General features: G+C 58.8%; 1 protein-coding gene across 4 annotated transcripts in view; it reads right to left on the bottom strand.

Annotated features, from left to right (window-relative positions):
• Positions 1 to 5,498: 5,498 nt before the first annotated feature.
• The window catches only part of KCNJ12 (potassium inwardly rectifying channel subfamily J member 12), a 38,835-nt gene continuing 33,525 nt past the window's right edge, over positions 5,499 to 10,808 (bottom strand). For all 4 annotated transcript variants that reach the window (XM_060394846.1, XM_027974746.3, XM_004012746.6 and 1 more), the window contains one exon: positions 5,499 to 10,020. In XM_060394846.1, the coding sequence (XP_060250829.1) occupies positions 8,676 to 9,959 (1,284 nt within the window). In that variant the 5' untranslated portion in view covers positions 9,960 to 10,020 and the 3' untranslated portion in view covers positions 5,499 to 8,675. The remainder of the gene's footprint in view (positions 10,021 to 10,808) is intronic.

The raw sequence follows: 10,808 nt of genomic DNA, 5'->3' as shown, positions 1-10,808 counted from the left end.
GCCTGGGCAGCAGCACTGCTCCTAAGCCCAACCTGGACCTGCCCTGACCCAGGGCTGTGGTGTCCAAGCTCCCGCCTCAGTAGACAACAAGAACAATCCCAGCCTCAACGCTGAAGAAGCACTGACCCAGGAAGGGAAAGGAAGCGTCTTTCCGCATCATTCCTCGTGTGCCAGAAACAGAGGTTTCAGGGAGGGGCTGCGGCTGGCAGGTCACTCAGGGGGCATGGAGCCAGGATCCAGGTGACTGGCCCACTCTTCATACAGCCAAGCCTTCTGCCTGCTAGAGCAGGCTTCATGCAGGCTTCCCGCAGGCCCATCAGGGCCAGGGAGCCCAGGCCACCCAGACCCAAAGCCCAGGGGACTCTAAAGTCTTGCCCAGGTACAGAAAGGCAAGAGGCCCAGGGAACTAGGGAGGTGCTAACTTCAATCATCCAGATCAACGATGACAGTGGCCTGGACTGGGTGGAGGCAGTGGGATGGAGAAATGCATTGGGGCTCAAAACAAATTCTAAAGATTTAAAAGGTCAGGGTGTTGCACCAGAGTGGAGTGGGGCGGGGGCAGGGGGGATTCAAAACAGTGCAGAGATCTGGTTGAGCAGTGAGAGGCCAGCACGCTCCTGCTTGTCCTTGAACCTCAGCTTCCTCATCTGTAAAGTGCTGTGGAAAGTCTGCATTCCAACCATCTTTGGAGTCACTCATCACTGAGTTCTCCTGGGTGTATGTGTGATATGTATACTGATAAACTTCTGCTTGTTTTTCCCTTGTTCCTCTTTTATTAGTCCAATTTGCAGGATACAAGCTGAAGAATATGGGAAGATAGAGGGGAAAACCATCTTTTTCCTCTCCTACATCAGAGAGGGGCTACCTTGGCTTGGCACCTCTGTAGGGAACACCAGGCCACCTAATCTCACACTCGGGAAGGGTTATAACTGTGTGAGAGCCAGGGCAGGTGGTCAACTCACAAACCTCTGGGGCTTCATCTCCCAGGCAGAAAAACAGCAGTTCTCAGGGTAAGGCAACCCGACAGCTTAACATCACCTGGGAACTTGTTAGAAATACACATTTGGGGACTGCCAAGGGCCGGATGGATCAGAACTCACAGTGGTATGAGCTTAAAGAAGTTCTGGGAGATTCTGATGTAGCCCACAGCCCATTTTCATGGCCCTCCAGCTAAGAATAGTTTTGCATTTTTTAATAATGGTGGGGTGAGGGGGAGCGGGGAGTGGAGTCAAAGTGTAATAGTCTGCGCCATGTGAAAAATATATGGAATTCAGATATCAGTGCCCATAAATGAGACCTTATTGGAACAGTAATAATAATGGCTTTGCTGTCAGGCTAACAGAGCCATGCTGCCCCCAGTGACCTCGTAGCCACAAGCCTACAGTATACATATTCTCTTGGACCTCTGCAGAAGTGTCCCTGCCCTGCCCCACAGCAGCAAGCCTGTCTCCAAACCACTGGGCCTGCAGGGCTAGAAGCCAGGCCGGCACTCCCACCAGGGCTCGGGGAATGTACCTGGGTGAGAAGCATGTACAGCTCTGTGTTCTCACCTCTGATGAAAAGTGACCATCCTCTTTTACAGATAGAGGCAATTCTGCCACCTGCAGAATGGCGGAGGTGAGGGATGTGGGGAGGTAGGGGTGGGGTTCTTTGCTGGTGACTTTCTGGAACCCCTGACAGGCTGTGCTCACCTCCAGGAAGCTGGCATCAACAGTTAGTGAGGAAACAGGGTTACTGCGTGCATGTTCAGTCGATAATTCGTATCCAACTCTTTGCGACCCCACGGACTGTAGCCCACCCGGCTCCTCTATCCATTGGATTCTCCAGGTAACAAAGCTGGAGTGGATTGCCATGCCCTCCTCCAGGGAATCTTCCCGACCTAGGGATTGAGCCTGCGTCTCATTGGCAGGTGGGTCTTTACCACTAGCACCACCTGGGAAGCCTGTAGTTATTAATATCCCACAAATTTTTTCGTTTGTACTTTGTTAACTGTTCTGCATGAGGATGGGTTCCTTGGCAACCACAGGTTGTTTCACTTTGTGCACTTCTGAAAAGGATACCGCCACACAAACTGTGCAAGCCTGCAGGCACCTCGCAGTTGGGCCAACATGGAGGAGGCCTCCTGGACCTACGCCTCAGCCAGCTCCACGGCAAGGCCCGGGCCCTCCCAGGACAGGTCAAGAATGACTTCCCGTGGTTCTTTTACATCTTGTGGGAGCAGCCCAAGCTGAGCACCTACAGGGGGCCAGGCACTGGTGACTCTGGGTGCTGGGGCTCCATCGTGAACAAGAGAGGACCAGAGCTCCTGCTCTGGAGAGGCTGTGGGGCAATGCTGCAAGGCCATCACGGAGGGCTGAGGAAGGCTGAGGTCTGGAGGAGGTCGAGCCCTGCATGGGGCCCTGTGTGGTCTTCCCCACGCCAGCCAAACTCTTCCTTTTACTTCTTCCTATGCTCTCACTCCAGGGGCCTTTGCTGGTGCTGACCCCACTCTGGGAAGCCCCTTCCCATATACCTGGGAAACCTCTACTCATCCTTCAGAGCTCAGAGGAAATGCCTCTTCCTTGGACCCATTGGTCCCTCCAACAAGGCCTCCCCTGCTTTGTCCTTGGGGCCTGAGCATCCCTCTCACTCAGGGACCGGGCCCCGCGGCAGCGGCTGCGGCAGAGGTGTGTCTTGTGCATCACCGGACGCCTGTACTGGGGTGAGCCCAGCGCCCTGCTGCTGGCTCGTTGCCCAGCGGACCTCAACTGCTCCTTCTCTGGAGAATCATTCAGGTTAACAGGAGCCACTTGGGCCCGAAAGTGCTGAGAGGCTGTGCCTCCCCGTGCGGAGGGGCCACAGTTCACACGCCTGAACCCAGGGTCAGGTGGCTGGCCCTCAGCCGCTCCCACGTCTGCCCTTAAGTTCCTCTCCTGCTTCTACTGCTTCCTTCGCCAACCCCCCAGGCCGCCCCAGCCCCTGCCACTGAGTCCCGCGCACATGGATCTATTGCAGGCTCACGCCATTGAATGTCTGTCCCCTGACTCCCTAGAGGGATGTCAGGAGCTGGGCCTCTCCTGCTTCCTCCCAGGGCTCCAATACCTGGCACACAGTGGCAATTCATAAATGCTGTCGGAGGAATAGATGGGGCTCCCGTTTCTCACGCAGGGAAACTGAGGCCCAAAGATGGCCGATCATAAACAAAGGCAGAAGGCCTTTGAGACCCCAGCCCAGCCTTGGGTAGGGACTCCTCCTCCTGTGCTGTCTCAGCAGCACTGACAAGAGGGGGCCCAGCGCCCTCAGCTGGCTCAGACTCCCTGGAGTGCCAAGCTGTCCACCCTCCCTGCCCTCAGACTGAACCGCTCTCTTCCCAGCGTGGCTGGTGGCTGGCCTCTGCCCACGTGGGGTCAGGGGGAAGGTGGGAGCGGGGGCAGCAGGCTGGTGAGACCTGAAGGCCCCTCTCTGGCTGGGAAGCCCACAGGACTCGCCCTCCACCCACCCATCTTCCATCAGATGAACACACAGGGAGCGCATCTTACCCTGCTCCTGGCACTAGGCCCTCAGCAGTAGGTTGAGACACACCATCCCTGCCCATGGGGAGCCTCTGCAGGGGGCCAGGAAGGATGGGGAGGTGAGTCTAGGGGAAGGGTGAGGGGGTGAGGAGAAGGGCAGTCCAGGCAAAGGGACCTTGCTCAGGCCCTGGAGTGGGGACAAAAACGTGCTCTCAAGGGACTAAAGGGAGGCAGGGTGCCTGGAGCAGAGGGGGATGAGGAGGGCAGGATGAAGGCAGGTTGGATGGACAAGATCCAGTGTGGAAGGAAGCTGGGGAGGGCTCACAGGCAGTGTGCGAAAGGCTGGACTCTGGTTTGAGGACCACTCTGGTCCTGGTGGAGAGTGGCCTGTGGGAGGGGGAGGGGGGTCCTTTGAGGACACTGCTGTGACCTTGACTCCTTGGCACTGAAGAGAAACCCATTTCCAACTTCCTCCCGAGTTGCATGCCCCCTCAACAGAAGGTGGACTTGGGGAGACCCTCTGGCCAGCCTGTTGGTCCTGACTAGGAGGGCGGTGGCCTCAGTGTCCAGTGACCAGACACAAAGGCCACATGGGGCACTGGGGCTTGACCCCTAGCTCTGACCCCAGATCAGATAACTACCCTCCCCGCTGCCCTTGGGCAATACCCTCAGTGACCCTGAACTGACCTCCTCCAGGACAGTAAGCCTGTCCCATGTTCTCAGATTCTCCCCACCCTTCCCCCGACCCATTTTTACCTGTTTTAGGGAAGATTCCAAGGTGGACTCATTTCATCCTCTGGGAGGTGGGAAACAGTAGAGGCAGCTAGTGGGCATGGCCACATATGGATGGGGGCCTGAGGACTTGTGTTCCAACCCGAGGGCACGGTTTCAAGGCTCTTGCTGATTTAACGGGCTCTCTCTTTCACTCTCCAACCAATCTGTAAGCTGGCCACTGTTGAGAATGCCCTTCTCCACCGATGGGGAGACTGAGGCCAGAGGGGGAAAGGAAGCCACTCTTGACTAGTGATCAAGCGTGTGGCCTGGGGTTGGACTGAGTCGGGACTGGCCTGAGGGACTCCTGAGCTCCAGCTGGAGCTGGGTTCTCCTGCCCAGAGGCCTGGCCTGGTGGTGCTTTGGCAAGAGCTCTCAGGGGTGGGAGTGGGGGGTGGTTGGCAGGGAAGGCCACGACTGGCTTAAATTCTGGCATTGGGACCCCAGGGGAAGCTCCAGGGCCAGAGGAGGAGGGCACCCACCCCCTTCATCAAGCCAATCGCCTCTGGGTCCAACCCACGGGAACACGGGCCAAGAAGCCTTCACAGGTACCACAGCCCCTTGCCCCACCTGGCTTCGTCTCCAGCGGCCCGGAATCATCACGTGGATCTTCACTAACACAGAGGGGTCTCCACTCAGGGAAAGTCTGGGCAAAAGGAAGGATTCTTTCCTTGGGGGCTTCTTCCAACAGAGACCCTCGAGGTGACGATATCCTTAGCCCAGAACAGACCAACGTGTTTCACACTGCAGCCGCACGAGCCTGCCCCCTGCGGCCCTGCTGCCCCCACTTCAACCCCTCTCAGCTCCCCCACACCAGTGGGAGCCAGGTCTGCCTCATTCTGGGGGCTCAGCACACATCAGCCCTGCCCTCGCCAAACCCTTGCAGGAGAAAGGGAAAGGGAGGCACAGGCCTGGGGAGGACCCTGCAGGGGCCCAGGGTCCAGCTGTGGCGGCTGTCTGGCACACTTGGGCCAGGTCACAGCCTGAGGAGCACGCAGGGGTCTGCAAGGAGGCTGCTTCTGTCCTCTCTGTCCTCCTTCATCAGCCTCTGGGGGAGCCCCCCGCAGGTCACGGGGTGTTGGGTGCGGGTGGGGGGCACCACACCAGGCAGGGCCTTTCAACACACGTCTGCACACGGCACCGCTCAGGGAGGCTGAGATGAGTGTAGTGTGGTTTAGTCTCGTGGCCTACATCTCCAGACACTCTGTGTTGAAAATAACATGAAAATTCTCCTCGTTTCACCATTTAAAATATATTTGACGTCGATTTGCCCTTTGCAGGGGCCTCCTTCCCACCAGGTCCGCGGCCCGCACTGGGACCCTCTGGGGGCAGGGACTGGGCGGCACAGCACCAGCAGGTATGGCAGGCAGCGGCCGTGTTCTGAGAAGCACACCTGGGCCTGACCGGACAGAAGCAGTCCGCAGACGCACACACCACCCTCGGCAGGCAGGCGCAGCTCTGCTGCCAGAGCCTGGCACATGCGTGTACGTGTGTTTGTGGACAGATGCACACAGGCCTCCTAACATGCAGTCATATGCAGACGCTCACCTTTGGAGGTGGCACACTCACATACTCGTGTGGCTGCCACCTTGTGCCAACGTGCACAGAAGCCTCACCCTGTCACCCGTGCCCCTTCCATGCCCACGTGGACAGAGTTGGGGCAGAGGGCTGGTGGGACCACAGCTGGGGTCTGTCAGTGCTGTGTGCCCAGCCCCGCACCTGGAAACACAGGAACCAACAGACAAACAGACCCATGGGTAGACACACACGGAGTATCACACACAGACGCCACCTGCCCGGATTCACACACACGTAGAGATGGTCGTGGGCACACATCTGCAGGACACTCCCATGCACAGACTCGAGCACTTCCAGGAAAAGCCGTCACTGGACACACTTCACTGGCACATGGATGAGATGACTCAACATGGGAATTCACGCCTCGGCTCTCACACACTTGGCTCCAGGCCCCTCCCCACGTAAGCAGCTTGCTTTCTCAGGACAGAGGGCGCCTCGGGCAGCTCCAGCCCCTGCACCACCAGGCCCAGGCTGCCAGGAAGCTTCCTGGAACTACCACTGCCAGGGGGCGGGGGCAGAGCAAGTTTGTACCCCCACCTGTACAGCACACAGGCCACATGTGACCTACACCTGTGTGCCCACAGACTCCCACACAACACACGTGTTCTGCACACACACAGCACATGGCACACTGAACACTCAGTGAGTTCACACACTCCATACCCCACACACAGGCACACACGCCCCAGGGACCACCTGATCCTGCCTCTGCACACACAGCTCCTCCATCTGCCCTCCTGCTTCAAGGGCACTAAAGAGGGAGACTATTTTGGTCTTTAGCACAAGCAATAAATAAATAAACACAGAGGAGGCAAAAAGCAGATAGTGGAGTTTGAAAACACAGCATCTGCCTTTGGTGAGGGATGAAAGGCAGCTCGGAGTGGCCCTCCTGCAGAGTCTGTGGCCTGAGCCATCCCGTGTGAGCCTAGGAGGTGGACAGGCCTGAGAGGAGGGGCCCCAGGCCACTCAAGACAGCTGGGGCCTGGGTGGGGTGAGTGGAGGACTGGCCCGGCAGGCCTGTGTGCCAGCCCCAAGCGACCAGGGCCATCTGCTACCTTCACGGCTCCCACAGGGCTCCACACCACCCCAGGACTGAGGCTGAAGAAGCCCGAGGCTCAGGGCTGGGAAGGAGAGAGGCCCATCCAGTAGATCTTGAGCGGACGAGCGGCCTCCACCTGCCTCGGACTGACCCTTTTGACTGTTCCTGGCTGAAAGTTAGGGTGTGGTCTGAGGCCAGGGCAGGGCTCTCTGGCTGGGAATGGACAGTCTGTGCCAGGACCCGCATGGCCCCTGACCTTGGGGCAAGCCTCCAGCTGCCTTGGGGTTGGAGGAAGGGAGGGGCCAGAGTCCTAGCACCTCCTGGTCGTGAGTTGTCCCACAGCACCTGGGCAGGTAGGCTGGGGAGATGCCAGCTCGCTAATGACTGAACAGCCCAGTCATATGTGAGCACAGTGCTCTCAGCAGTCCCGGGAAAGGCCCAGGCTCCATCCTGAGGCCTGGCCCCTGCCAGCTGCTTTCTCCATCAAGAACAATCCTGTGCTGGGCAGCTCTTGGGCTGGCAGAGCCAAAAGCCAGTGACAAACAAAGAACCCAAGCCTCTACCAGACCCAGAGGTGTGTGCTGACAAGCTCACGTTTCCTAGGACACTCCTATGTGTTCAGCATCAGGGCACAGCCCAGCTGGGCCCCGCCCGGGCACACCTGCACTGCTTGCCTTGGAAGGGTGGGGTGCCAGGTCAGCCCAACCTCTGCAGACAGAGGAGTATGGTGGAGTTAGGGGCTGCAGAGAGGAGGCGTGAATCCAGTAAAAACAGTGACAACTGGAGCCAAACTCCCAGGGTCTCTAAGGCACGACTCATGCTGGGGCCCCGTGGGGATGGGGCTGAAACACTTCCTTGGAGTTGGGGAACCCAGCTCTCCTTCCCATGGAGCCATCCACCCCCACAGTTCTGGGGAAGGCCTCTGGGCAAAAAAGGAGAGAGAAGCAAACAGGAGAACCCGGCAGGTCAGGGTGGGGGACGGTGGGCGGCAGGTCCCATCCTGGCCCTGAGACACGCCTCGCAGGAGGCACAGAGTCAAACTTGAAAGCTCTTCCCAGACTCTTCCTGGCCCTTACCCCCACCCCAGTAACACTGGAAAGCCTCCATTAGGATCATTAACATGGTCTCGGTATTGCCATCACAAATGAAATCCAATTCACTTTGTGAGCATAAAGAATGGGGGTGAGCCCCACGCCTACCCTGCAGGCTGCACCATCAGGCACATGTGCCGTCTTCATGGAAGAGAGGCCTGCCCAGCATCGGGAACTTGCTGGAAACTCCACTCAGCTACTTGTATTCTAGCAGACTAACAGAATTCTAACTGTCCTTTCTCCCCCCAACAAATTATAAAAATCAATCACATATTAATTTTTTTTTGTTTGTAAACAGTCTTACTCAAACTAAGATTGAGAAAGCCAAAACTGGTGTTTCTCCCCAAGGTAAAAACCAGTGAGGCACCCTACTGCCTGCTGGCCTTCGCCCACAGAGGTCGGGGGCTGGTCAGCCGTCTCTAGACAGGCTGCAGCTCCCTCCTCAGGCAGAAGGCCCTGGCTCCTGCAGCCCAGTGCCCAGAGGCCACCTCCCCACCCCTGGGCCTTCCCCAGCCCCAGAGGCAGCACAAGCCACCTACTCTCCCGCCAACATTCCTAGGCGTTGTAAAGAAACATATAACATCTAAAACGCTACTGAGTCTGCAACCAGGGCCCAAGCTCATCCTGCTCAGGCCCAGAGCCCTCGAGGCGCTCAGGCCTCTCCTTGGCGGGGCAGATGCTGCACCTCGGCCAACCGACGGCAGCTCAGATCTCAGACTCCCGTCTGTAAGGCCGCTGCTCAAGGGCTGTGCCGGCCTGCGGCCTGTCAAAGTCGCGCCGGGCCTGGGGGCCAAGGCTGTCCTGCTCTCCGTCCACCTCGTCCTCCTCGTCGCGGCTCAGGAAGGCCAGCTCGTTCTCGTAGCAGAAGGAGTTGGTGCTTGGCAGCAGGAACTTGTTCTCCACTAGGTCCTTGGCACTGCAGCGGGGTGTGGATGGCACCTCATACGTCTTGTGGAAATGTGAGTAGTCGATCTTGTACTGGTTCTTCTCCTCAAAGAGGACAGGCTCAAAGCGGTGGCCCCACAGGATCTCGTTGGCCAGGTAGGAGCTGCGGGCCTGCGTGGTCATGGCAGTGGCCTCCACCATGCCCTCCAGGATGACCACGATCTCGAAGTCATCCGTTTCCAGGTCCTGCCGGCTGATGCCAAACAGAGGGCTGGCCTCGTCGATCTCGTGCAGGATGGTGATGGGAGACACCAGGAAGATGCGGTCCAGGCCCTTGTCAAAGCCGACATCAATGTCGATCTGGTCCAGCGGGATGTACTCGCCCTCCTCGGTGACCCGGGGCTTGATGAGCTGGGCCCGCACGTGGGCCTCCACGATGTGGCTCTTGCGTAGGTTGCCCACGCGCCACATGAGGCAGAGCTTGCCGTCACGCAGCGCCACCACCGCATTGTGGCTGAAGAGCAGCGTCTGCGCGCGCTTCTTGGGCCGCGCCATCTTGGCCATGATGGCGCCAATCATGAAGGAGTCGATAATGCAGCCCACGATGGACTGCGCCACCACCATGAACACCGCCACCGGGCACTCCTCGGTCACGCAGCGCAGCCCGTAGCCGATGGTGGTCTGCGTCTCAATGGAGAAGAGGAAGGCCGCCATGAAGCCGTGCACCTGCAGCACGCATGGCGTGCGGCCACGGGCCTCGGCAGGCTCCAGGTCCCCATGGGCCACCGCAATGACCCAGAAGATGACCCCGAACAGCAACCAGGAGGCGAGGAAGGCCAGCGAGAAGATGAGCAGCATGTAGCGCCAGCGGATGTCCACGCACGTGGTGAACATGTCCGCCAGGTAGCGCTGCGACTTCTCATCCATGTTGGCGAACTCGATGTTGCACTGGCCATTCTTCTTGACGAAGCGATTCCGGCACCTGCGCCGCGTGTGCACCTTGCCATTGCCGAAGCCGTTGGCGCCCGACATGGTGACCAGGTGCAGCCCGTCCTCCTCTGAAGACACGATGCTGTAGGGGTTTGTGCGGCCGGACGCAGTCATCCAGGAGGTGGGGGCAGCGGGACCCCACTTGACCCCAGACTGGCTCAGGGTTGGGCAGCCCCTGCAACAGAGAGGATGGCAGGGCTGATGGTGGTGCTGGCGCAGTAGCTGCCCTCTTACCTCCATGCCTCCGCCCCCGGCCAAGCCATGGTTGCGGAGACCCAGACTCACCCACAACCAGCTCCTAGTCCTCCCTCCCATCTCAGCCAGCTCCTCGCCTGCCTCCATCCTCCCAGCTGCTCCAGACGAGAACCCTGGGTTCTTCCTTTTCCCACCAAGCGCTCTGCTTTCCAATATATTCAGGATTCAGGATCCAGCTCCTTCTTCTACCCTCCCAGCCTGAGTCCTTGAAATCACCCACGAAGACCAGCAGGAAAGCCACCATGCTGGCCTTCCTGCTCGGTGCCAGTGCCCACGGCAGCCACCAGGAGTCAGTCCATCTCGTCTCCAGCCTTGCCTTTGCTCGCCTCCAGGCCCACCTGGACACCCTCCTCTGAGCCCTGGCTTTGACGCCTCGGCGGCATCTCCCAGGGCCTCCCTGCACCCGAGAAAACTGTACACCCCCCAGAACCCCACTCAAACCCCACACATCCCTCCCTGACCCCTTAGCACTAGTGACCACAACAACAGCTTGCTCAGGGCTGCACAAGCCGTCCCACCACAAGACCACCAGCTCCCTGAGTACAGGCGTTTGCTGTTTGTTCACGGCAGTTTCACTCTGGGGGCCTGGGCCTGGGCCTGATGGACACCCAAGGCTGGACCCACCACCCTCCTGACACTCACACCTCCCCCAGGTGCCTATTCTCACTGCCCATAAGCAAGGCCTATGGCCTCCCCATCACCAAAGGT

This window comes from Ovis aries, chromosome 11, assembly GCF_016772045.2.
Source record: "Ovis aries strain OAR_USU_Benz2616 breed Rambouillet chromosome 11, ARS-UI_Ramb_v3.0, whole genome shotgun sequence".
In the NCBI taxonomy this organism is placed as follows: domain Eukaryota; kingdom Metazoa; phylum Chordata; class Mammalia; order Artiodactyla; family Bovidae; genus Ovis; species Ovis aries.
This window is presented reverse-complemented; position numbering and strand designations above follow the sequence as displayed.